At 39.9% G+C, this 27,762-nt stretch overlaps 1 protein-coding gene across 1 annotated transcript; it reads left to right on the top strand.

Moving 5' to 3' along the window:
* Nucleotides 1–710: 710 nt before the first annotated feature.
* Nucleotides 711–27,762, top strand: nudt14 (nudix (nucleoside diphosphate linked moiety X)-type motif 14). The gene is made up of 5 exons (XM_040124433.1): nt 711–1,204; nt 14,679–14,722; nt 20,942–21,006; nt 22,415–22,709; nt 26,505–27,762. The coding sequence occupies exons 1-5, from the start codon at nt 1,124–1,126 to the stop codon at nt 26,752–26,754; spliced, it is 735 nt and encodes a 244-aa protein (XP_039980367.1). The 5' UTR covers nt 711–1,123; the 3' UTR covers nt 26,755–27,762.

Raw genomic sequence — 27,762 nt, 5'->3', positions numbered from 1 at the left:
TTTTGAACATTTTTATGACTGTAGATTTCCTCTTTTTAAAATGATGCCAATGGGGATGCAGATTTGTTTGTATTTGAGAGGCAAGCTATTTATCATAGTCTTTGTACTGCAGCGTGCTCTCCTGCAAAGCCTCTCATAACCTGGAGGCGGACTACAGCTACAGGTACAGTCCACCTCCAAATACACAAAATTAAACTAATTAGCGGGTGCTGATGCCTTTCATGTCACCAGGCCAAACTGAAGGCGCTACATGCATAAAACAGTAGTAAGTCTCACTCCAAAAGGTCATGGGATTGAATCCACCAGCAGGCTCGGGCCTCTCTGGACACTTTCTCCCCAAGTCTGCGTGGGTTTCGTCCAGGTGCTCCGGTTGTTCCCTACAACCACAACACCTGCAGTCAGTGTCGGGCAAGTGCAATCAGTTGCTCAGTACAGATTAAGTTATATTATGTTATGCTCTCTTGTGTTCTGGGACTGCACGCAGCTATCAAGAAGTCCCAGACCTTTCGGAGGTTCGGTTACGCGCCCTCCAACTCTGAAATAGGGGTGCCACTTTAATGCACTTCGTGGCTAACATTTGCCACATCAGCCAAGGACTGACTGAATTTGGATAAGACAGCCCTGGTGTTACTCAGCGTTGCATTTCAAACCGCCATCCCTGACACTGCTCTTCACCGGGGGAAAGTGAGCACATTAATCTAATACGTTACTAAGTAATCCCTTACTGCCCGATACTGCCTGCAGGCTAGGTGGATTGCTGACTCTAAATTACCCTTCATAAGTGTAAACGTGGGTGGGAATGGTTTGCTGTACAGTATGTGTCAGCTCTGAGTGGCCTGTCCACGGTGTACCCTCTCAACCAGTGCGAGCTGGGTGTCACCTCACGATCTCTGAGGGTGAAGCCGGCCAAAGAATCCCACGCATTGCGTTCGCTTTAGTGGCAACGTTTCAGTCCCCAGACTCCCGTGTGCTCAAATTCAAGCTCCACGGCGTACAAGAACTTGATCAAAACGGAGGGTCGAGTCTCGGGTCCTCTTCGGGCTTCCGTAGACATTCCTTCACTGTCAGTGTGCGTTGACAGACAACCATCGCTGAGCCGCCAGCCCTGCTGCAAGTCTAAACTATGGAGGAGATTAACAACATTGAAGTGGTTCCGTGCACAGAGTCCGACTACCTGAAACCGTTCAGGGTGCACTATAATCAGGTGAGTCATTTCGGTCCGATGACGGTTGACGGAGGCTGCTGGATGCTGTGGGCTAGCCCAGCCCTCCATTCATATTGCAGCTAGCAGGCTAGCATAACATGAATGAATTATGACCTTAAATACAGACGCTGACAGCAACAATTGTCAGGGCTTTAACCACCAATCACACAACCGCCGGAATCGCCGTGTTTTCACAAACGGTGGATCAACAGTTGCCACTGTGTTTGACGTGAACCCGAGACGGCTAAGGGGCAGCTGGGAGCTAACGTGCTAACGGTAGCTTGCTGCAGAGGGGTTTTTTTTTTTCTTTTTCTTTTTTTTATGGTGGAGCATCACGTTAACATTAGCACATGGTTTACATTAGTGTAAGAGGTGTGGATAACACGGTTTAGCAGTGCTAAGGGAAGATGTTTTCCGTCTAGTGAGACTGGTTGATGTCATCTGTTAAATTGGCCTTTTTGTGAATGCAGTCTGGTTGGTATTAGTCTGTTGATCAGAGGTCTTGATAGGTCAGGTTTACATTGAGCTTAATTGCCCATTTCTATGAGAAACACTGTAGAGCCTTGACTGTCCAGACCCTATGGTAATTTTGTAGAGTTAAAACTACCCTAAATATCCCTTTTATCACACTATAAGAAAAATACAAGTCCAGGATATAACATGAGAAAAATGCAGTGAAATATGCACACAGCTCAGGACAGGTGCAGTCTTAAACATGAAAGTGAAATTATTTAAAGGTAAACGTTTAGCAAGTCTCTTTGTCTTATAGTCCGTCTCAGGCCTGCTTATGTTGACAGACTGGAGCCTGTTGGGATCATTATTTGGTCATTGGTCACTAATTCCATACTTTTGTTTGCTGTTTTATATTGACAAAAGTGTGAAAGAGTGTGTTTTCATATTTTCACAAAATGTGGAAAAATACATGCTCCTGAAGTTCGTTAGTTAGTCTGTAAGAATCTTTACCCCCACATACTGCATTTTGTTGGCACTGAACGTGTCGAAAAAAATTTCTGTTTTAAACGTAAACCATGCCTGATACGGTGCCTTCAAATCCACCAATCACATTTTGTCCTAATAAAGCCTTAAACTGTTGCCCTTTGCTGCGACAGATGGTGGTTTGATATGTTTATTTTGGAAAGATTTGTTGATGGTGGTATTATTTAGAGCAGAGCTGCAGAAAATTAATCTAAAACTATTTTCATAATTGAATGATCGTTTTACTCTTATTTTATAGGAGAAAATGTCAGATATTTGCAATTTCCAACTTCCTAAATATTTGGATTTTTATGCTTTTCTTTGTCTCGAATGATAGTAAACTTCATATTTTTGGACTTTGGACTGTAAGTCAGACTAAACAAGACATCTGAAGATGTCACCTTGGTCTTTCAGTCATTATTAAAGATATTTTTCCAGTATTTATAGACAAAACGACTAATCAAAAATATTATCAGCACATTCATCAATAATAAAAATAATCGTTAGTTGCAGCCCCAATTTAGAGATGCAGATCTTTGCTGATACTGACCTTACTAAGCAAATCAGGTATCGATCATGACGCGAGTGTTGCCCCTTTAAATACGTTTCTTTGTCGATGTTTTTCTAAAATTAAGCGTTTCTGCTATCAGTTACATTCATTTAGTCAAGGTAACTCAGTTATTGGTGCCACATCAATTTATGGCCTTGTGTTAGGTTCCATACAGTGAAGTAAAAGTATTTAAATTTGGGAAAAGTACCACGAGAGAACAGTTTGGATCAGTTAATCCCTTGCATTATTAGCTTTTTTTCTTCATGTGTATGTAGACGTGTTGGCGATCATTTTAAGTTTATGTGTTGTATATTCATAGATGCATACAGTATGTATGTGTGTATGTTATGTTCAGTTTTCTGCTTATTTGTTGGTCTTTCTGCCCTCAGTTTTGTCTTCAGTAAGTGAAAAGTATGCTCAGTTGGGTTGAGGTCATGTGACTGACTTGGCCATACATACTGCTGCTTCTATCAGCAGTCACATCATCAAGAAACACAGAGTGGCCCAGTTCCATTAGCAGCCATACATACCTATGCAAAAACCCTGCCTCCACCATCTTTGACAGATGATGTGGTGGCTTTGGATCATGAGCTATTCCTTTCCTTCTCCATACTCTTCTTTTCCCATCATTGTGGTACAAGTTAATCTTGGTTTCCGCTGTCCAAAGAATCTTGTTCCAGAACTGGACAAGTCTTTTTTTCTTTTCTTTTTTTTTTAGATGTTTTCTGGCAAAGTCTTATTTGGCCTTTCTGTTTTGAAGCCGTACCAGTGGTTTGCACCTTGTGGTAAATCCCCTGTATTTACATTCATGAAGGCATCTCCTGATTATAGACTTTACCAATTATATGCCTACTTCCTTGAACGTGTTCTTGACCTGGCTAGATGTTGTGAAGGTGTTTTTCTTTACCAAGGAAAGAATTCTGCGATCTTCCACTTTAGTGCATTCCTTATTTTTACAAACCGATTTGGCCGCTCCTAAAGTTTCTGCTGTCTGTCTGATAGGTTTGTTTTGTTTTTTCTGCCTAATCATCATCTTTCGTTTGCATCAACACGTGTTTAAAATCAACTCCAGACCTTTTATCTGCTTAATTTGTCATGAAATAATGAGGGAACAGGCAACATCTGGCCATGAGACTGATTGTCAGTCAATTGGCCAATTACTGCTGAACCTCTGAAAATGGAGGCACTATGTATAAAAATGGCTGTAATTCCTAAACAGTTAATGTGATAAAGGTGGTGTACAGAAGCAAAATTACGAAAATTGTGTAACTGTCCATAAATACTTATGTACCTAACTGTATCATCATACTGCCCAACCTTAGTATGAAATCAATAATGACAGGTTAACATTCAAGCCTTTAAGTCACTTCCTAACATCACACATCTCTTATATGCCCTTGCAGCCCTCTTTGCTTCGTTATGGCTCTGCATTGAGCCATCAAAGCATATTTAGCGTTTTGTAGAGGGCTTGTGGGTGCAGGTATAGTCAGTATCCACCCATCCAATCATTCGTCTATCCATTTTTGGCGGCTTACCCAGGTCCTGATGGCAAGCAGGGTGGGCAGAGTGGATCCTCTGTGACTAAAATCTTGTTAACTGTACATTTTGTCGGAGGAGTTTAAAAGCTGTCACGTTTCACAAAAATTGCCTCGGTCTTTAGCAGTAAATACTCAGTATATTTAATTGCGTACTGGGAATGGAAAGGTATGAAATTATAACCCCAAAGCATCAGCCCAAGTTAATATTACCTTGGCTAGGTTGTCTGATTTTTATAGGTTTGGCATGTAAAAACTTGTCTTCAATCTAAAGGAAAGCGAAGTGTGATGACTGTGTGATGGTCTCCAGCAAAGCGAGAAAGGTTTCCTTACCCAAACACAGGCAGCAGGCCAGGATGAATTTTATTTTTAGGTCTCAAAATATTCATGCAGTTTTCTCTGTTCCTGGGTTATTGAATTGGCTTCTGTTGTGTAAAATCTGAATAGTGACAGTAGCACAGATGAAGTATCGTAGAGGATCCTCACTCTTAGAAATCAGAAAATGCATGGTCATGCTTATGACGTACATTGTAGATGATAAGAAGATGTTGTTTAACCTAGCGATACTGATGAAGTCAGATTTGTGTAGTTAGTCGATGCAAAAAGGCTGTTTTTTTGCTTTTTAGTGTTTGTTTTAAATGAAGAAAAGTTAAAAAAAAAAAAACTGCAACTGGTGTGCATATATGATTTGAAGATGCTTTATTGTAGTGTTGCCTACCAAAGACTCACACCTGTGATGGGGGGGGGCGGCTAAGCTTGTCAGGAGAATGGCGGAACGGGTTAAGACAGCAGATGGACAACAAAAGAGATGATGGTGGACTCCCTCGCCGTCCTGCCTTCCCTTTCATCCTCGTCGTCTCTCCTCTGCAGCTCAGGAGGGGCTCGTTCAGGGACTCCCCACAAAGGCTTTTCAGTCGCACTGAGGGAGCACCTCTTCCCCAAAGCCTTTTTATGTTCATCAGTACATCTGCAGCCCAGCCACTGGTCACTAACCGAAATCTACTCACGCACACAGAAAACGCACTCTAAAAGTAGATGTCATGCATAAGAGGCTCTCTTCATCATCAGTGTTTATTGGTGTTTTTTGTCTCCTCTCCCTCGCCTCGCCCTACAAAGCAGTTGATTGTCCCTCGTTGACTCTGGGAAACCCCTCTCATCTCTGTTGCCCTGTGCTTACGTTGAATCACAGCCTGATACTTAGAGCAGGATAATTGCCTTCCATTTATTCATTATAATGATTTGAATTATTCATATGTAATTATACAGTCTTTGGTCCCTTACTCCTTCAGTGAATATGAGATCTGTGGTTAAAACGCACATTTTCTCAAATGAAAAGTTATTTATTGGCTTGAGCTTGAATCATGGCAGTAAAATTCCCCCTTATTTGTATGATTGTGTATGTTCTGTACATGGAGAGATGATTGTCTGCGTGTTTTTAAAAATTTGATTTAAGGCAGAGTGACATTTCAGTTAAATCATTTATTAACTTTGAGAGGAACTGTATCTAATTTCACAAAAATCAGTTTGAATTCAACGATTCAAAGCAAATTGTGATTAAAAATGAACCAAATGAGTTATTGAGGTTCTTGTTTTCAGCATTTTTGTCTTAAGTAATGAATAACATTACATCGCATCTCAATTTGGTCGCTTTATATTTGATTTTAAATATGTTTCCCGTAAGAAGTATTCTTATTAATATTATGATACTAATTTGAGCCCTGTCTATCAGCTACTAGCAAATAATGATTATTTTCTTTATTGATTAATCTGTTGATTAGTTTTTCAATAATTTTATTAATCATTTAGTTAGTTAAATAGTCAGTCTTCATAGTCCACAATGTGGAAAATTGTCTTTGGCTTCACTAAACGGAATTAAAAATAGATAAGGCTGTAACTATAAGTGCAGTAATTACTTGAACTATAGACTAATCTGCCGATCATTTTTTCATATAATCAATTAAGCATTTGGTCTTCAAAACATCAGAAAACAGTGAAATCCCAGTTTCTTCAGAAGATATCTTCAGAAGTATTGTATAGTCCAAACAACAGTCGAAACCCAAAGATATTCAGCGTACTGCCAAAAAAAAAAACAGCAATGTCTTCGACTTGAGGACCTGGAAACATCAAAGTTTGAGCATTTTTGCCTGAAAAATGACTGAAAAGATCCATCAATCATAAAAATAGTTGCTGATTAAATATCCTGTCAATCCACTAACCGATAAACTGTCACAACGGTGCAACTCCTGAGTGATGACAGATGAGTGATCTATGATCAAAATCGACGGTGTCGGCGCGGTGCCAGCCCTAGCGTGTTATGATGACTCGAAGCATGCATGTGTTTGAAATAACAACCTCATATCAGTGCTACTGACTGCACCATGGAAAACATGTTTAAGCATTTTGGCAGATGTGTTTAAAAGAGGCTGAAACAGAAATGAGCTGCGGACAGTTCCCCCAAGTAGTCAGTTTGGACTGGGGGGACACTGACATGTAAACTGACTGTGTCTGATTTGCGGTTTACATGCTCTCTGTGGATTTCACTGGAGGACACAGTCACATGGGTGTGTACTTGAAGAGTGTGTCCTTGACACTGGATTTGACACATATACATAAGTCCCACTAAGGAAGCTGTTTCAATTGCTGCAGATCCTGTAATTCAGCCTGATCCGTTCATGCAGGTGCAGATGCTTTTGCCATTGTCATTTTTAGACCTTGCTGATCATTACTTCACTGGCTGTAATGGTTGTATGACACTCGTGCTGTCTTTGTTGAGGCTGGCGAGAGGACAGGGACTGTGGCTAAATCCAGGAAAAAACTGAAGAGCACATGTTGAGAATCAAAGAGTTCTATTGTATTTGAGGAGGTAGTTGATTTTTTTTTTTTTTTTTTTTCTTTCTTCTTCCTGCCGCAGCTGCCAGCTTTATAGTGCAGTCAGCACAGGAGATGTGTGTGTGTGTGTGTGTGTGTGTGTGTGATGGCTATTAGACTTTAAGCACCTAAAAGATCAAGACCATACACCCCCCCCCACAACAATAGCCATTCACACAGGAGCATTTCTGATGCCCAAAGCCAGAGGGACCACATTAATTTCAAGGTCCTGTGTAGCCTGTTCCTGCTTCCCTTCCTCTCCCTCTCTTTCTCTGTCTGTGTCTATGTCTCTCTCTCTCCCCATGGGCTAATCTCTCTGTCGTAATCCATGTCGGCCATGATTCCCCGTCTCCCCTGGGTCATTCAAGCTGTACCCGCCCCCCTTCTCTCAGCAAGTGGCCCAAGTAATGAGGGGAACCCCACCATCTGTGAATGGTGACAGGATACTAGAGAGGGAATATGTGTGTGTGTGTGTGTGTGTGGGTGTGTGTCAATGTGTGGTGATGAGTAGTTTTACCTCATACACTGTGCGGTGGCTGGAAAAGGAAGATCTCATCTTTGTTGTGTTTTAAACGTCAATCATTGCCTAGTTAATTGAGATATTTTGTTGTGATTACTGTAAACACACTAGACCGTAATCAAGATGGTTTCAGGTTTCTTTCATAGTCCCTAACTGATATATCTGGTATTGCTAGTACTGGTGTTTTTCAAAAATGAAGACCACATTTTCTTTATCCTGCAACTTCCCTTTGGAGGAACAACATGTTTCCCCTCCCTGGAATCACTCTGGATGACTTTCTTTTCACTGTTTGCTGTTCTTGAAGTGATTTCTCCGTCAGCTTTTAACACCTTCCACCATCGGCTGTACCGAACAAATGTCCGTTTACAGTTGGCAGGACAGCGCATTTTTCCTGTTTGTGCTGTAAAGCAGTCTCACACCAGGTCTACTGGTGGCCAGCTCACTAAAAAGTGGAGCTTTTTCGACAAAGGTCTGCAGAGTGGATAAGTCTGAAAATGCCATCTTGGCCTGCAACTGATGATTGCAGTTATCAGTTAATCTGACGGTTATTTTCACTATTAATCAATTATTTTGTTTTGTCTATAAAATGTCAGAGAATAGTAAAAAAAATATGTTACAATTTCCCTCAGTCCAAAGTTGATGTCAACTGATGGCTTCTATTATTCCAAAACCCAAAGAGAGTCAGTTGGGCCTCGGGGTGTGGGGAGGTGGTGCGCCTCTACCACAACAGGAAAATACAACTCCCCTATAACTCCAAAGTTGTCGTACTTAAACGTTGTGTCTTCTTAGCTCATTTGTTAACAGTAGCCACCAGTAAACCAACATTCAGAATCACCTGTTTTAAGGTTTAGGCTTAGGTGAGGTCTTCCCTGGTGCTGCTTCATGGCCCGTGGGGCTAAGATAAGCATGTGATGGTCAGTAAATACCTCCAAACAGTAGGATTGCTGCATGTTGAACCCTAATGTCTGTGTCATGTATTGTGGTCGGGCGAGACTAAGTAGGCTTTTGATTAAGTTATGGGAATTGTCAGTTGTTTTGCAAATGACTTCCTCTATCGTAACTTTTTCAGAACCAAAAACCATATATTTGTTTTCTAAATATTTGTGCCTTTTTTTTTCTTTTTCTTTTTTTTTAATTTCATCCTCCAGAAAGCAACTTTCTAATTACTTAACATTTATTAAAACAATTACCTCAAGAACCTCAGCAAAAGAGAGAATAGAATGTCCCAAAAATGAAAGATGTTCCAATAGTATCCTGTTGAATGACTTTTAGGTAGTTATTAGGTAGATATTCTGGCAGCAATGTAGAATACAATGCAATATCACAATCATAACTGTTGTCACAGAGGTTTCTGTGAGGTAAAAATCCCCTTAGCTGTGAGTGAGTTCAACAGGGAGCAGGGAGGAAATGTGTGCCTGCTGCTGAGTGGTGCGACGAAACCAGGAGTGTATCCCTAAAAGAGCGGAACATTGTGTTTCACAGTTTTCTTTTGTTTGTTTATCTTGTCCAACAAATCATTGAACAAAAGTGTGATGGAGGCTGGTTTTGCCTCATTCTGTAATGTTTAAATTGTTGTTTCTTTCCAAAATGGGACTGGTTTTAGCAACAGCATCAGGGAAAGGATAGTCCTAGTATCTATATTATTATTTACCTAAATACCCTATAATATACCTGTAAAAGTTTCAGTGACAGGAAAACTGCTATCCCTCATACATTATTCAGTAACCACTCTTTACGAAGCAACAACGCACAAGATGTGCGGCCCCGCCTCAGTGGCGACAAGTGAGTTTTACACACACGCAAGCCTTCGCACTCGTTTTGCATTCGCGGATGAAAAGAGAGAGGGGTGCGGCTGGCTCGACCTCACGGAGGAATGATTTGCATGTAAGACACTCGCACACTTTGTTGACGTGACAGGGTTTTGTGAGAGCAGTTGAGTGTCGGCAGCGCAGCCACAGCGTCTTTCATAACATGAAAGACACAGCCAGGAGTTTTGATGATGTCAACGCTTCACTAATGGTTGACAGTGGGAGAAGAGATGACAGGCATCGTATCTGTCTTTATCATCGCTTGCCATCGCTTTTACATTTACAGAGGTCATAAGCGTACGGATTCCCAGAGTATGAACCGGCACTTTTGGTTTATTTAAACTAAATCTGACATAATGTATGGTCTTTTTTAAATTAAATTTCCTCACTTATACACACACATTAAATATTATAGTATTTGTTAAAGGTTGCAGCTAATGCATAATTTTAATTATTCACTTATTCACAATTATACACTGATTCATTTCAATTCATAAAATGTCAAGACATCGAGAAAAAAAATCCCTTTTTTTTATCTGACCAAGAGTCCTAATTCCAAAAGCATTACATTTTTCAATGTTAGTAATAATTTATAATATGGCTTATATGTTAAAGCATTTTACAGAGTTGTTGTTGATAGATTTTTTTGTTAGTCTTAGCGTTTAATAGTTTACAAGTTTGGGCTGATTAACGAATTAGTCCCTTCTTCTCGTCTCCAAAATGTCCAAAACTAGTTGAAAAATGCCTTTTTATAATTGCCCACAATTTAGGGATGTGTATTCAGATTGCTTGTTTCATTCGACCAACTGTCCGAAACCCAGATATATTCAGTGTGCTGTCATATATGACGGAGAAAAGTGACAAATCTTCACATCTGAGAAGCTGGAACCAGCGAATGTTTGGCATGTTTTTTGCTTGATGACTAAAACGATAAATCGATTATCAAAATAGATGCTGATTAATTTTCTGTTGATCGATTTAATCTTTGCACCTCTAACCCCCTTAAATACAGTATGCATATTGTAACGTTGCAGACGTGGCTGGAGAACAATCTTTTACTGTTGGACCAAAAAACATGTCTTTAATAATTAAAAATTTGGAATTTTTGGCAAAGTAAAATTCATTTATTTAATATGAGCAATTCAGTTGTGTTATAGTACATGCCCAACTAAAATGAAAATTGCTGTATTGTTACATTGTTGACGTTTAATGATGGAAAACATTTGCTATGATTCAAGCCCGTTGTTTGCAATCGCGATTCAGAGTTGCCTCAGAGTGTCTTCTCAGCCCCCCCTGTGCAAATGTATAAAATTCTTACCTAAGCCTCACGCAGTTTTTACAGTGCGCAGAGATGACACCATAGTAAGACCACAACTAAACCTTCACAAAGTTTGGCTTCATGCTCTCATTTCACACCACAACACGTTAGTTAATGATGCATGAGCAGCATTATGCTAGCTTGGCTTCACATTCAGGCCCTGTGGCTGTGACCCGTTAGGTCATCCACCAGTCATTTGATTGTTTGTTGACATGATTTAAAGTAGTCTTCATTAGCTGCATCTCTTTCTCTTTTTTTTTTTTTTTTTCTGTGCCCAAACTTGTAAAACAGAAACTGGGTAAAAAGTGGGAATTAGGAGTGGTTTTTAAGGATGGTGATAGGGTTTTGTGAATAATAACACAAAACATTGCAGTGGTTTCCGTCAGTCGTTCTCCTTAGATGCACCTGTGAATGTATTTTACTATCACCATATCTGTAATGTTAAAGGCTTAATTATGATATCCAGTTGGAAACGCCAATGAATGGAAAGCAGTTTAACCTGTTGTTGTTAGAAGGCTCTGGATATAGATCTGTCTTCAAAAAGGAAGGAGATGAACACAAGCCAACAGCCCTGCCATAAATACTGCAATTTGAAGGTTAAGTGTAGTTCTGAAATTATTAGGCAATTAGTCAACAATTTGGATCATCAAGTAATCTTTTAAGACATTTATCAAACAACACTGCCGAACACCTGCTGGGACCAGCTTCTAAATTGTGAGGATTTGCTCCCATTTGTGTTAATATTGTAAATGTTCATTTGAACAAAACCAGGAATTCAAATACAACCTCCAGGGCTTTGGGAATTGTTTTCTTTGTTTTCTGACATTCCATCAACCAAATAAGTAGTCATTTACCTGAACAGATTAAGTAACTGATAATGAGTATGATAAACATTAGTTGTAGCAAACTCCAATTCTCATTTTATGAGGAGGTTGTGTCAGAGTTGTAGATTAAACTCCATTTTGAGGCCATAGTTTGTGGCATTTGGTTGCACGATATTGTACAGATGTTCCTCCTGTGTTGTCCACAACATACAGTATTTCTTCAAAAACAACTGGTCAAAACCAGGTCTATATCATGCTACCATAATTCGTTGGGGAACCTTCTAGTTACGTTTGACAAGGGAAAAATGTTCGCCCACATCAGAAAGTCTTAGGTGAAAGGAAACAATCTCCCGCACAATCAGTCACTTTTAAGTAAAACTGCATGTGAGGGCTTATTCCCTAATAGAGGGAAATCTAAACCTTACCCGTTGCAGCTCAAAGTAATTCTTTGGAACAGCGGCACATCCTAACGCAAATATTGTTGCTGCAACAGTAGCTCCATTATTTCGGATTCTATCAGTGCAATTAGCCTGCCATTTCACCTCCTCCCATTTCTTGGGTGGCACTGAAACTGCACCAGCACACTCGCACACAAGAAGGCACATCTATTGTAGGTGAAATAAGCCTTTTGTTGTAAAGCTGTCATCCATGTGTCTGGAAAAGCTTGTGGGTGGAGAGGAGATGTAGCCTAAATTTGAATCCAGGCCATATTTCCTCAGGCATAGAAAATGTAGGCCAAGTATACCATACTTATACAAGTGGAGAGAGGAATATGTTAATGATTCCGTTTAATTCACACATTTGCTGATTTGATGTGAATGATAAAAAATAAAAGTCAAATTATATTGAGGGGAATATTGTTTTTGTCTCTGACTTCCCTGTCCCATGGTACTCAGCTCCAAGCGCACTGGTTCCTACCAGTCCAATTCTTTAAAACAGTTCATAAATATGTGTGTGTGTGTGTGTGTGTGTGTGTGTGTGTGTGTGTGTGTGTGTGTGTGTGTGTGTGTGTGTGTGTGTGTGTGTGTGTGTGTGTGTGTGTGTGTGTATGTATATAAAAATAGTGCTTTCGTTGTGGACTGTTTTCAGCCACTGGACTTAAACTTTCCTCTGCTGTGTTATGGTGCACATTGTTAGGGGGTTAAATATCTGATATCTGCAAGGTTGAGATGATCGATCGATTACTGTTAAGCGAAAATCCCTGTATATTTCAACCTGGTGTATTTCCCATAAATGTGATCACTGGGACTCTATGGGTGATGCTAACTTTGCGAACGAAACTTCTTCGAAGCGGCAAGGTTTGTGGGGTGCTCCCGGTCAGCGGCGGTGAGTACCTACTGTCAGACACTGGTCTGAGGAGGGACTCATCGCGAACCAGCAACAGGGTTCTGGGGGATGTGCTGAAATAAGTCTGATCTGCGGAGGCTCCACCTTGCATCTTCCCGGACTTAAAGGATCTGCTGCTCAAGTCTTGATGCCAGATGCCGCAGGGCACCTTCAGAGGTCTTGCAGAGTTCATGCTTCTGTGGAGGCAGAGGCAGACAGGAAACGTGGGGAGAGAGATGTCTTACTTGTCTTCGTCCCAAGGCCATCATGATGCACCTTGCCAATTTATTTGAATGAGGACTTAATGACCAGATTTTGCATAACACTCTCCCCGTCCGTGTTCACATCCTAATGTTTTAAACTAAAAACCATTAGGGCAGAAGTCTCTTCTCAGTCTTTGGTGCAGACAGAGCCACAGCCGCAGCCACTTACACGTCAGTGGATGACAAGTATTTGTTGACTTCACACTAAAAGTAAAGTGGAATGAAATGATGAATCCCATATCATTTTAATTTTCCTTTATAGAGTTTGGCAACCTGCAAGTACTGCAAGTACCTTCCCTCACTTCACCTGGTATGAAAGAAAATGAACCAGACTCTTAGGATGTTTACCTGATTGTCGGTTTATACTGTCTGCAATGTGATGAACCAACACTTCAGACAATGTGTGTGTCACTGCCCACATATTTAAGATTTCTGTACGCCAGAGTGTTTCTGGTGATCTCTTTTGTGCTGGGTACACACCTTGCGTCGGCAGTTTGATTGTAATTGTCCTGCTGGAAATTTACTGGAGAGGCGTTCAGCTTCACATCCTGTTGATGTTATGATGTGACCATAGGGCATAAAAACACTAAAAACAACTTCAGTCACTTAAGTTGAATAATTACAGGACAGGTTTCAGCATTTAGTCATCAGGAATCTGTCCCTGCAACTCGATCCAGCTCTTCAAGGCCAAGTCTCTCTCCGTATATATTCCACAACAGCGTGGACTGTGCATCCTTTTCTGACTGAGGTTGCATAAGAAGCAGTCGCTGTGTTAGACTCCCAGAAATCACCTGCAGAAGTCTTTGAGGGGGCGGGTAAATAAAAATCAATGAATACTAGGACATTAATAAGACAAAAAAAACCCAATACAAAATAAGTTTTTAAATTTTTATTTAATCAGTTTTAATTCAACAGAAATTCCCTCCATTTCTGACTTATGCAAAACAATCTATTATTGCCAGCATTTGCTTTAAGTTGATAGGTTATTAGCCACAATGATATCAAGTGTTTGATGAAAGAATAACACACATTGCTCTTTCTCATATTTTGGCAAAAGTTTAAAATATTATGCAAGTAATCTAATATGGTTTTATAGTCTTATAAACGCTGAAGTTTGCATTTTCCTTTCATGTGCTTGTTGTTACAGTTGATGAAGTTTAAGAAGGTCATCTGATGCAGGCACCGTGCTTTTCTTTTGCTTCGCATCGGCAGATGTTTTTGTTAGGTGTGGTTTGTGATATTGCTTTACGTGCCCAAGCAAGCATCAGTTATGGAGCAGCTGTCGCATTTACAGTAAGCACGTTAAGTAAATCTGAGATGATTTGACAGTCTGTCATACAAGATGTATGCAACAAAGGGAGGGAGACGGTGTGGTAAACCGAATGCATCTTATTCCACCTAACTACTATCTAACCACAGTGTTGGAGGGTTCATATAGTCTCTATTGTGTTTATTTATGCTGTTTGTTTTGTCTTATTCCTTCACAGAATGGCACAAAGAAATCCTGGGACTTCATGCGAACTCATGACAGGTAAAACAAATTTTATTCACTACTGCTGGGTGGAAGCAGTTCGCCTATACACACTGTCTGTGTCCACACACAAATGCATGCACACATACTGTCAAAACAATTTTTTTCAGACTAAGACTAAGACTGGATTAGAAACATTGATGTGGAATAGCCAAGAAACAAGTTTGGCTTGCATAGCCAAGACTTCACTTCTAAAGAATGTCTGCCAGTGAAATTGCTCTGAAATGTAAAAACGGCGGCATGTTCATTATGTCAGGAGGCATTTTGCAATCTAAAGAGCTTGTCCTACAGTATTTGGATCTGATCTAGCTCTCAGGGATCAACGAATGAGGATGAATGTGGTGATCTGAGTGCTAAGGAGCTTGATTTGCAACAATCCTGACCCATACTCTCTCTGTAACTCTAAGTCTTATTTCCTCTCTCCATCCTTTGCCTTTGGATATCTTTGCAATCCAACCGGGGTAAAAATTTCAAGGAAAGCACTGTCTGTTTTTCACAAAAAAAAAAAAAATCTGCTGTAATTTTTTTCATTATTTTTGGGGGGGCTTTCTGGTGCAGCATAAAATACATATACATGTAATAATGAAGCAGTATATTGATGCTGTGTGGACACTTTGACAGAAATACAGTCAAAGAAAACAACTTGTCACCTGTAGCTGTTATTAGCATCTCCTCCTCATGATCCCACACTGGGAGGATGGTCAACCCAAACAGATCTTGTTTTTTTTGGGATCTAGTGCCCTGTTATTCTACTTGGAAATGGCTATAAATGCCTGAACTTCACAGGGGACACTGTAAGAGAAATATCACACAATCGTGTCAAAACCTTGGTTCCTCCTCTCTGTTTTGCTCAGGGTACCATAATGCCCTGAGGTAAGTCTCAGGTCATTTAAGCCCTCTTTCCTCCACCCCTGACCCCAAAAGGAGGTCCCTGTGAAAAATAGTACCACTGAGACAAAAGCAGTAAAGAGAAAAGAGCCCATGGGAACATCCAGCTATTCCTCAGGTGGAAATTCAACCGAAGTGTTATTCCCCCATTAGCTAGTATTGAATGGACCCAGGACTGTTTGGCATTTTTGTTTAAGTGTGCGTAACATTTTCTTCTCAGCAGGCGCCACATTGCTCTATTCCATAGACCACATTAGGTTGTATGACGTCATGAGAGTAACTGGAAATATTTAATTTTGTGTCTAAATGAAGATTTTTCTTTGCTTGATGTTCAAATTTTTCCAAAGATCAGTTTCTTATGAGCTGCTTCTTTGTAGGTTTTGACATGTATTCCTCACAGTATGAAGACTCTTCTTAGTTAAGTAACAGTAATTTGGCTGTAAGGTTAACAAACATCACCTTCATCTTAACTTGTTATTACTCCACCAAGTGACTGCTATATGATGAGTTCTTCTGGTCAGCTTGGTCACTTGAATTGGCAACTGACAAGGCAAATTGAGCTCAACATTAAGCTTTGTTGGTTTTTCAAGATGTTGATGGCCACTCAGATAGTCACCATTACTTTGACACCATCCATCAATTCTTTCATTTCCAAACACTTATCTGGCTGTAAGTCCAGTGCTAAAATTAATAGTAAGGTGTCCCAGACTTCCTTCTTCCAAATATGTCCTCCAGCTCTTCATTGGGATTCCAAGGTGCTCCAAGATCTGATGGGATATTTAACTTCACCATGTGCTGGATCATCACTTATTTTTCTCCTTTTAGCGTGATGGAGCAATAGTCTTACTTCAAGCTTCCTTTAGAGCTAAAGACTCACCTCAGGGGGCAGGGTGGAGATTTGGTGTACTTGCAGTATATTTGCAATCAAATTTACTGAGTTACTACAGACAGCTCTTGGTCTCTAATGTAAAAGCTGGAGGGTAGATTGGTAAATTTGGAATTGCACCTTCAGGCTCAGCTTCCTCTTCACCATGACAATCCAGTACAACGCTGGCGTCACCAATCCTTCCATCAGCTCACACCAGGTCACACATTCTACGGGACTGGAAAAGGGGTAATCCACTGTTTTCAATCAAATGTCGGATGGGCTCTGAATGGGAGGTCCTGGCCCTCAACCTCCGAGTATGCGCTAAAAGTCTCAGCCTGATGAAGCCAGGGGAACTGCATCTTTGCCAAAAAAGCAGAGATGCAATCTTGAAATCTCCATACTGGAGACTGATCAATTCTTGGCTGTGCCTTGAGATGTCGTCCATGAAATAACATTGGTAACATGGCAAAATGCCCACCTAGAACTTGTGTAACTAACTGCCATGATTGCAAAGTCTCGAGCACATCTAGAGGGACCCGCTCATAAGCCTTTTCTAAATTTACAAAAACACGTGGACTGCATTGGCAAATTCCCATTGCTTTGTTATTTTGAGAACTATGTGTTTATGGGAGTGTTTGCATAGTGGTGCTTGTTTATTTCTGGACGTGACTTGTAATGAGAGCCAGATTATTTATCAGTGCAAAAAATGTAAGAGACTATGGGCAGAAAGATGAAGTCATTTGCATATGTTGAGGTCTTGGTGTAGTCCTCCTCATGTGTCTTTGTTCACTTCCATGCCAGTATTCCTCTATCTCCAGCCAGCTAATACCTGTGGAGGGAAACATTATTTTGTGTGTCATGTTTTGGATTAGTTTGAATCAATTTGTAACACACAATCAGTTTAATTTCCCACTGTTGGGCACCAGTGGTTTTATCTCTGAAATTTCAGATAATTAAAGGAAATAAGATGCATCCATACTCAATTAAGTATGTTCTAGCAGACGTTGTTTTTTAATGAATGAAGAATTTCTCTTTCAATTCAGGAAATTAAAGAAAGATTCTAAAAATATGTTTTGCTTGTAATTATGGGGTATTATGAGTAGAATGAACTAGAGCCGCAAGGATTAGACAGTTAATTAAATTGTTGATTGTCAGAAAAATTAATTGTCAACGATTTTAAATAATTGAATAATTGTTTCTGTTATTTTTTATAGCAAAAACGCCAAAAAATTTTGAGGTTTCAGCTTCTCAAATGTGGGGATTTGTTGCTTTTCTTTAGTAAAGTAAATTGAATACCTTTTGGGTTTTTGACTTTTGGTTGCACAAAATAAGCAAACTGAACAATTGTAAATATAATTTTTTTCACTTTTTTTTTTACAATTTATAGACTAAACGATTGAGGAAGTGATTAATCACGTCAAAGATCAGAGGCAGAGTAATTGATAATGAAAATAATTGTTAGTTACATAATTGTTTTGTACTTAACTATTATGAAAACCAGAGGTTAAATTAAGGCCAACAGTGTATACAAATAGTTACAAATAATTACAATAAGTTACAAGAACGTCAAGCAAGTTTGTCTGTAGAGTTGTTGGTTGAGTCATGGCCTCAGTTCTAGTATTGAAGACGGATTATATAGACCTTGTATAGCAAGAGCCTGATGATAGTGCTCTGATACAAAAAGCTTTCCGCTGGGATTACTACTCACCTTAGTTGTGTTCCTAATGTTTGTCATAACCAAGTTTTTCCCGCTGTCCAGCCAGAAGCCCTGCAGAGAAAACTTAACGGAGCATGAAAAGTCCTGAGTGTCCGTTTAGCCTGCTTTTTGGTTTAACCATTGGAAAAAAAAAAAATCAGCAGGAAGCTGTAGAACAGCAGTAATGGTGTGGAACAGCTCTACAAGACCCAGACCTGCCTCAGCGGACAGCTTTCATGCCTCAGGCTTGTGTGGCACTTTTGGGCTAGATCTACCACATTACCTAGTCCATACTTGTGCTGTAAAGTGGTGATGCTCTTTCTGTTCCAGCTGTAGACTGTCACGTAAATCAGTAACATTTTTAAATTTGTTGAATGATTGTTAGACACTTTCAGAAGATTTTAGGAGGAAGAGATTATTTTGAAGGGATTTCAAACCCAAAATTTTGTGAAAAATTCCCTTTGGAAATGTCAGGGAACTCTGTGTACAAAAGCTAAGACTTGAATAATGGCATTATAAATGATGCCGTATTAAACTCTAGTGGGCAGGGGATGGAGAACTGGCTGTTTGTCGGTTTCTGTAGCTGGTTGGGCCTATATATGAGTCCCTGAAGGTCTCCGTATCCTTCAAACAGGCTAATTTGTTGGATGTGTTGTTCTGCCATCTCTAAAGGAACAATTGTTGACAGCTATTCTGAAAGGCCACGCTCAAAGACGGGGCTGTTAATGCTTCCACATCTCACTTCAAACATTCTGTCTTTTGCGTCTTTGTAGTCTGAACACAATGAAATGTACAAACAGGAATGACGGTGCACACTTCTGGACAGCCTTTCCATGAAGGTCTTCATCATTTTATACACATGAAAAATGTGTATTCAAAGAATACTCACCTCCACCCCTGATTGTGCCATCGGAAGTTGGGCTTTAGACACCGGTAGATGACACGATAATCACTTTATTTGAAGTATACTTAAAATGGACCAGAAGCTTTTTGATCAGCAGCTGAAGCAAAACTGACCCATTCTTCTCTCATTGCAAGCAGTTGTTGGCAAAGCCAAGCAGCAACGTAATGACTTCAGCATTATCGAAAATAATTTTGCCCAACTTAATGAATTAAATTCTTATTTTCATCAGGATCAGAAATTTTAGGTCACTCAACTTTACGGAAGGTTAAATGTCACCTGAATCGTGTGGAAAGAGTAAAATTAGAAGAAGCTATTAAACAGGCTTTAACTGCAGACAGAAAGCAGTTGCCAGACAATGACTATAAATCATTTAGCAAGGATAAACCAGGTCAGCTAACATTTTTACATCCTGTTGAAAACACACATTGGACTTTCACTCTGAACATATGTATTGCAAACAGATATTAAATCAGTATCCCTGGCGTTGCAGCTAGAAACAAGTTGTAATAGCAATCTCCTGGTTCCCTCTCACCATGGGAAAGACAGGGCAGGGCTTCCTGCCGCCTCAGACACATCCGCTTTCCCAACACAGACCCCAGGCCTCAAGTCTCCACTGGCAGCGACAGTCACACTCACAAGTACAAACACACACACACACACACTCGCGCACGCACACACACACTCATCATTTCAATCTGGAATGATGTGAGTGTCTTATTTCAAAATAATGAAAATTTTGGAAGGCGTTATAGTTTTATTTTAGTTTTAATGCTTAGTCATTCACACATTGCAAAATTTTATTTAAATGAGATTTTAGTTATCACATGCTGTTATGCGTGACTTAAAATACCTAAAATGTAGTTGACAAAAAGCCCAAGAGCTTCAGCATTAAGGGCAAACCTGCATCATTTGAGGAGCATAGCACACACCAGATCTGCCATAGAGACAGTATGGTCTGGTACGGTAACTGGGAGGTGCCAATCCAGGAAGCAAATGTGATATACTTGCTGCTCTCCTGGAATGCTGCTGGTAAAACGCATAGTGGCGTATCTTGATGAATGATGCTGCCAGTGTATGGGTAGGCATTAAAAACAACAGGCATCGGTGTTTTACCATGTGTCATACACTCCTGGAGTCTGTTTCCTCTTAATTTTTTTTCAATGACATTTTCTTTCCTTTTTGACTTTAGTCCCTTGCACATGTTTTCATTTTTGCCACAGTTTGAGCCCAGATTATACTTTCCACATCTGTGCGGCCATGAAATTACGTGTGGCATAAATTTCGTCACCTGCTCACGGAGGGTTGGTGTGGTGTGTTCACTTACAGCCCAAAATTTATGACCCTGCAAACTCTGTGTGAACCTGAACTCAGGTATATATGAAGGCACCCATTGTAGAATAAAAATAACCATGTGCACTTCCATTTTTGGACTATATCTGCCCTGTCGATTTAAGAATTGTCCAATGAAAGACAAACTAGGTGGAACGTGGTATTCTGATTGGGTGAGAGTTGATTTAGTTTTTAATACAATCAGTAGAAACATGTCCATTCATCCTGACAATTGATTTTTGTTTAATGGGGCTTGTTGTTGTGGTATTTCGATAGTGATTTCTCAATTCAGAAACCCCCCACTTCCGTCTCCCTTCTTTTTGATAACAGGTGACTCCATTAAAAGGAATTTAAAAGGTGATCCAGCCATTAATTACTGCCCTCTTGAATCTAAATTCTCAGATATACTGGAAGAGATTACCACACCAGTGATATATCATTTAGGCATATTGAGATATACAGTATTTTAAGAAAAAGTAGTCTGACCATGACATTTATTTAACATGGACATTTTTTGGTTTCTCTTTTCCTCAGTGTGTCAGTGCTGATCTTCAACACCACCTCACACTGTTTTGTCCTTGTCAAGCAGTTCCGTCCAGGTGAGTCTCAGTACTGTGCAGTACAGTCCATTCATTTTCTTCCTGTCACCATCCTAGATCTAGATTGTCATACAGTATACCCGTGGGCACTTTCACTAAAGAAGCAGTACATTACAATCCCTGTTTATTCAACTGGATCTTAGTAACAATGCAGACTCAGAAATAGACCGCAAGAGGCCCCATTACAAAGCAGCCCAGCCTCCTTTGTTAGAAGTCGCCAGGGACTGTTCCACACCGCAGTGTGCTAAATTCAAGGAAGTCTGGGCACTGATATATTTTTTTTCCTCCCCTTTCTCATTGCTGTTGGGGGGAAAAAAAAACTGTTCTTTATCTGAAAGAAATCAGAGTTTGTCTACAGCTAAGAATGGCATTCATTCATCTGAAAACAGGGAGTGTACAATATATTGGTCAGTTTATTGATATCAGAAAACAAATGCATAGAAATGTTCGAGGTACGAGGGCCAAAAACAAAAAAACAAAAAAATCAGTATATTCAGGGTTTTCCCTGAGGAAATTGAATTCCCATTAATTCCCAAGTACAACGTTACTGACGTTAGCAGAGGCGCTCTTTGTTTCAGGTGGGGCAGGACACCTCCACTATAAAACGCTGCTGGAAACCCTGATATTGTACTGATTTAATGTCTGAATGATTATACTGGGTTATGATTGTATTCTATTGCATGTGCTTAACATTTGTCATTTTTCTTTGATTATGTAAAGTGTGAATTTCAATTGATATCAATTGATATTTACATACGAAGCAGAGAAGCCTTCAAGGTGTAAAATTTGGGCTGTAGGGCTTGATGATTATTTTAATTATTGATCCATTCATTATTTCTCCATTTAATTTATTAGTCATTAGTCAGTTACTCTATAAAATGTTTGATAATAATTTTAAATTGCCCAGTGGGACGTCTTCAGATAAGTTTTTTTTTTTTTTTACCCAACCAAATGTCCAAAACCCCCAAATAATCAGTTTACTTTGGTATAAAACAAATGAAAGCAGCAAATTGATAAAGATGATTAAATGTGTTAGGGCGAAAGAGATGTTACATGTAGTCTACATTTGAGTTAATTTAATTTTAATTTACACTGACACAAATTCTTCAGTGCTAGGTCAGGTACTGTTTTAATTATCTGACTCTGCACTAAGCATCACAGTAAAAGTATAATAGCTAAATGCCACTGGAGGAAACTATACAGTACCTAGGGGTAATTCAGTGAATTTAATAGTATCTGTCATTATTTGCCAAAATGACTGGGGAGATTATCAGATATTTGTAAAAATTTCCATACTCTGCCTCTGTAAATTGTCCTGTAAGTTATTGTAAATAATAGGCACCATTACACATTTTTGAAAATATGTGGCAAAATGGATAACAACACATTCTGTCTTTTCCACCACCAGCTGTATACATGTGTGAGTGGGAAAGGACCAAGACGCAGCTGCCTCAGTCTGCTGAGAAAACCGAGGAGGGCGCCGCCGAAGCCGCCGCCCCCGAGTCTCAGGAGGGCCAGTCGGCCCCGGAGGGGGAGAGCTCTTCTCAGTGGCCCCCAGCCTCAGCGGGGGTCACCTACGAGCTCTGTGCCGGGCTGGTGGACAAACCTGACCTCTCCCTGGAGGAGATCGCCCGGCAGGAGGTGCTGGAGGAGTGTGGCTACGATGTGCCTGCTTCTAAGCTGAAGAGGATTACGTCTTACAGGTTAGCTGACTGCACATTTGTGTGTACTGAACGTCTGGGAAACATCTTGGTTGAGGTTTAAGTCAAGAAATACTGTGTAAATAAACTTAACAAAGGTCTTTAAGGGTTTTTTTTATTTTTTTTTTAATTTATGGACTCATCCATTCCCAACACAAAGAAGTTTTAGGAAAATGCTTTTCATTATCTTTTGAATATCTGCTTTTGTTACACTCTCCGGCCTCCATGTCCCATAACAATTAACTTTCTGTTGTCCTATTTTGTACAATTTCTGTGTAATCTATAATTTCTGAATCTCCTTAAGCTATGTTCACTCAGAAATGACCTACATTTGCAGCTTTGTTACTTTATTTTGACTCATTGGTATGAAATTCAATTCCAGGAAGTATTAAAAAAGTCATTCAGAAGTTTTAAAATGATCCTACACCCAAATCTGTTGAGCATCAAACACTCATCCCTATATGCTTAAAAAGGTGGCTGGTAAAACGTTTCTTGTTTCATCCTTGACAGATGGATTCCAAACATTGTCAGTATATTAATACACTTCCGCAGCATAATCCAGTTCTCCACCGTCAACCACTATTCTCAGAACGTAGCCTGCTTCTGAATTGCTACCCACATCTCCAGTTTTTTTTAACAATTCAACTGGATTTGGTGTTGTGTTCATTGACGCCTGTTTCTCTGGTTGAAAAGACATCAGGGCCAGTCAGAGCTTTGTAGGTTAGGAATGGAAATGTCATTTTCCTGTGCTAGAGCCACAAAAATAGCTACATCCATGAAAAACAAAAACAGATAAAAGTCCACGACAACGACACAGGTTTACAGGGGCCTCTTGCGGTCTATTTCTGAGTCTGCATTGTTACTAAGATCCAGTTGAATAAACAGGGATTGTAATGTACTGCTTTTTTAGTGAAAGTGCCCACGGGTATACTGTATGACAATCTAGATCTAGGATGGTGACAGGAAGAAAATGAATAAGTCAGCAGCTCTTGAGCAAACTAGGGTAGAGCAGTCCTGAGATTGTGATACTATAAAGTAAAATTTTAGGTAATGGCACATATTCTAATCAGGCACATGATCTATTCTTTGATTAATCAAAATGCTCTGGTTGAAAAATATATCAAGGTTCAAAAAATATACCCTACAGTCAATGGCTGACATTGTTTTTGGGAAGAAGTTCAAAAAAACGATAAAGTAAAAGTGCCGAGCTTATGTAAGTGAGCCTAAAAGAAGCATTAGGCGAACCATCCATCTTTGTCAGTATATTATTAACAAGCTACATTGAGACATAGCAGTTGAAAGTGTCAGGAGACGAGTCCCACATTAGACAGCAGCACCTGGACAGCGTTGACTGACTGCTCTCGCAACTGTGCTTTTGATTTGACTCATGCACCTCCTCCAGGTTTGTTGGTGTCGTCTAGGGCCATTGTTATGTGTGGGCTGCTTCTATTATATAGATACATATCGTCTTAACCCTCATGACCCCTATGAGGGTGTTTTTAGCAGAAGCAGATTGTGTGGTGAAGCTCAGTTTTAAGAGCAGGCAACCTGAGGTCACAAACCTCTGAAGCAGAGGAATTCAGTTTGGTTTAAATGGCAAAAAGAAACTCAAAAACAATACTGGCGTTGGTGTATGTTGCATGGTATCAAAATTCAAAGATAAGAGAATCACAGCTTTCATATGTGACTTTCATAATGTGCTGTCTAACAGCCATACTCAAGCTCTTTATCTTTTGAGCATCAGAGTAGATTGATAAATAAGATGGTACAGATCAGTTGTTCAGATGCAATCATTTTGAACTTAATACTTTTTGAGTACAGACCAAAATGTGTTGCTGGATAATCAGATTGATTTGCCATTTTGTTTCACTTCATCTATTCAATCTGTTCATGTTCTGCAATTTCTTGTTGTTTGGGGGGGGGGTTGTTTTGTTTTGTTTTGTTTTTTTTTGTTTGCCTTCACCAATGAGTGGTGAGAGACGTATCTACTAGTTGACATGGAGGCTGCAGTCGTGGTTGCAACAGTAGGAGCAGCTAACATTTCACACATTGATTAAAAGTAGTAAAAGAAGTATGTCAATTTAGTAGTTGTTATTTCTGTAAGTCAACTTTCAGCAACGTATAAAGCTCATCCACACAAATTCATGAATTTAGCTAGGTAGCTAGCTATGAAGGAAGACAATGTCCCTCTGACCTGTTTCTCCAGCCGTCGGAAACAGTCATCAGTGAGCACAACACCAGACCTATTTGATAAACTGAACAAATCTGAGATGTGGACAGCAACTCAGAGGTCTGTAAAGGCTACTAAACATGTTTGTAGCAACACGAAAACAAAGTTGGCACTGAATGCTTTGTCCGATTGTTAGTCTCATTTAGTCTTTCTTTGATCAAATATTTCCGGATTGAAATAATAATTTTGCTCATTTTAGATTGTATTTGGGAAAGGCTCTTCTATACCTTCTGTATCCTAAAGGGGCGCTGAAGAGACAGAGTTTACATGTCAGCTTACTAGCCGTAAATGTCTTCTGTGGCTCTGTATTAAATTTGTCAAGTCTGAGAAAAAATTTTAAGTAATCTCTTTATGGAATTACATTCACTGAGCACTTTATTAGGAACACCATTCTAATACTGGGTAGGGCCTCCTTTTACTTTTAAAACAACCTCAATTCTCCATGACACGGACTCCACAACAGGTTGGAAACATTCCTTTGAGATTCTTGTCCGTGTTGATGTGATTGCATCACATCATTTCTGCAGATTTGTCAGCTGCACATTCATGCTGCAAATCTCCCGTTCTGCCACATCCCAGTGGTGTTCTACTGGATTCAGATCTGGTGACTGGGGAGGCCACTGAAGCTCACTGAACTCATTGTCATGTTCATGAAACCAGTTTAAGACGACTTTTGCTTTGTGACATGGTGAATTACCTGCTGGAAGTAGCCATTAGAAGACGGTTAATTGTGGCCATAAAGGGATGCACATGGACTGTAGCATTCAAGTGCTGATGGTTGGTATTAAGGCACCCAAAAAGTGCTGAGAAAAACCTTCCGCACACCGTTACACCACCACCAACAGTCAAGGTTTGACGTGTTGTTCATTCTGAGATGCTTTTCTGCTCACCACAGTTGTAAAGAGTGGTTATCTGAGTTACCGTAACCTTCCTGTCAGCTCCAACCAGCCTTGCCATTCTGCCCTGACCTCTCTCATTAAAAAGGCGGTTTTTTGTTTTTCGCACCAGTCTGAGAAAACTATAGACTGCTGTGAGTGAAAATCCCAGGAGATCAGCAGTTTCAGAAACCCTCAAACCGTTGCGTCTGGCACCAACAGTCATGCCATGGTCAAAGTCACTGAGATCACATTTTTTCCCCATTCTGATGTTTAATATGAACGTTAACTGAACCTGACCTCCTGACCTGTATCTGCAAGATTTTATGCATTGCAATGCTTGCTACATGATTTGCTGATTTGGATAATTGCGTGAATAACCAGGTGAACAGGTGTTGCCAATGAAGTGCTCGGTGAGATGGGGTACCCTGATGCGCTGACACACTGAGAAGACCTTACATTTAAAAAGACTGAATTATTTTGTCAAATGGATGAAAAAAAGTTTTGTACAAAAACACGTCCATATCCCTTATCATAGGTTACCAAAAAGAGTATCATTTTGGTATTGGTATTGCAAATCAAGTATCTTATTAGGCAAAAAAGAAAAATAAAGACCCAGCCCCATGTAAAATCTTAAAATACAGGAAATACAGAAACCAACCGTTTTTTCCTTTTCCATGTTTTTCCCATCAGGTCAGGTGTAGGTGTAACGGGCGCAAAGCAGACCATGTTTTACGCCGAGGTGTCCGATGACAACTGCGTGAGCGCAGGTGGAGGTGAGCCACGAGAGGGAGAGCTTATCGAGGTGGTCAAAGTCCCGCTGCACGAGGCCATGACGTTCGCCTACGATGAGCGTATACCCAAAACCATGGGAGTCATTTTTAGCTTCATCTGGTTTCATAATAACATGTCTCCCAAATACAAGATCTCGACCAATGTGTAACTAGTTTTAACCAACGTTCTTTCTACCATTTATTCCAAATTAAATCAAACACTGGCACAGCACATCCACTCTTTCCCTTATGGCTCCTCATCCTGTGTTGCCTTTTTGCTTATTGGTACATGACGGAGGGTGGGCCCCTTGTCTCATTGCCAGCAGGTATCTTTAAGTTTTTGTCCTGTTTACCTTTTCAAAATTTATGTGGTCTTAACATTTTTCCTGAAAACAAATTTGCCATAGCTGGTTGTCACTGGCAATTTTTTTCTCGTCTTGATGATTTTGTTTTTTTGTTTTTTTTTCAGTATGCCAATTATTTCATATACTGTGCCATCTGTTATAAATGGCTGGATATCACTGATTTCATTTGCCTGCCCTTGATTAAAGGAATGCTCCACTGATTTTATTGTGGATCTTGAATGTTACCTTCAGATGTGTTACTGGCTGTGCAAAAACCATTTACCATTCCTCAAACTTGTTTCAACCATTCCTGCAACACCCACTGTTCATTGCAAACCTTGTATGTTATGCTGCATTCATGTCACGTTGGAGTTATCGTAATTATGTGTTTCCAACATCCAAATCGTAATTACGACGGGGAAACTATGTTTTCTCCCCTGAAAACTCAAATATCTCCTGAAAACCAAACACATATGGGTCACATCAACTAATTCTCACACAGCCAAGTCTGTAGTCATACAAAAATCTTGATGTCGTGAATGCTCATAAATTGTTCACATGGAAGTCTTTCCCTTCTCTACCATCCATCCCAGATGACGTGACCTCGGGATTAAACCACGATGCTAACCAGCCATGGTTCCCTGGTTAGCTCCGGTCTGCGTACATTTGAGCGTGCTCGTATTTACATTGGATACATATTCATGCGAACGTTTCAAATTGCCTGAAAAGAGGAATATTGCATCTAATATAACAATACACGGCATATGAACAATGGCTACTTTTTGCACATGCTCTTGTCACTCCAACCACTAAAGACATAAAGATAAGGTTAAA

This window comes from Xiphias gladius, chromosome 4 (assembly GCF_016859285.1).
Source record: "Xiphias gladius isolate SHS-SW01 ecotype Sanya breed wild chromosome 4, ASM1685928v1, whole genome shotgun sequence".
In the NCBI taxonomy this organism is placed as follows: domain Eukaryota; kingdom Metazoa; phylum Chordata; class Actinopteri; order Istiophoriformes; family Xiphiidae; genus Xiphias; species Xiphias gladius.
Note: the sequence above shows the minus strand (reverse complement) of the source record. Positions and strands in the feature narration are given on the sequence as shown.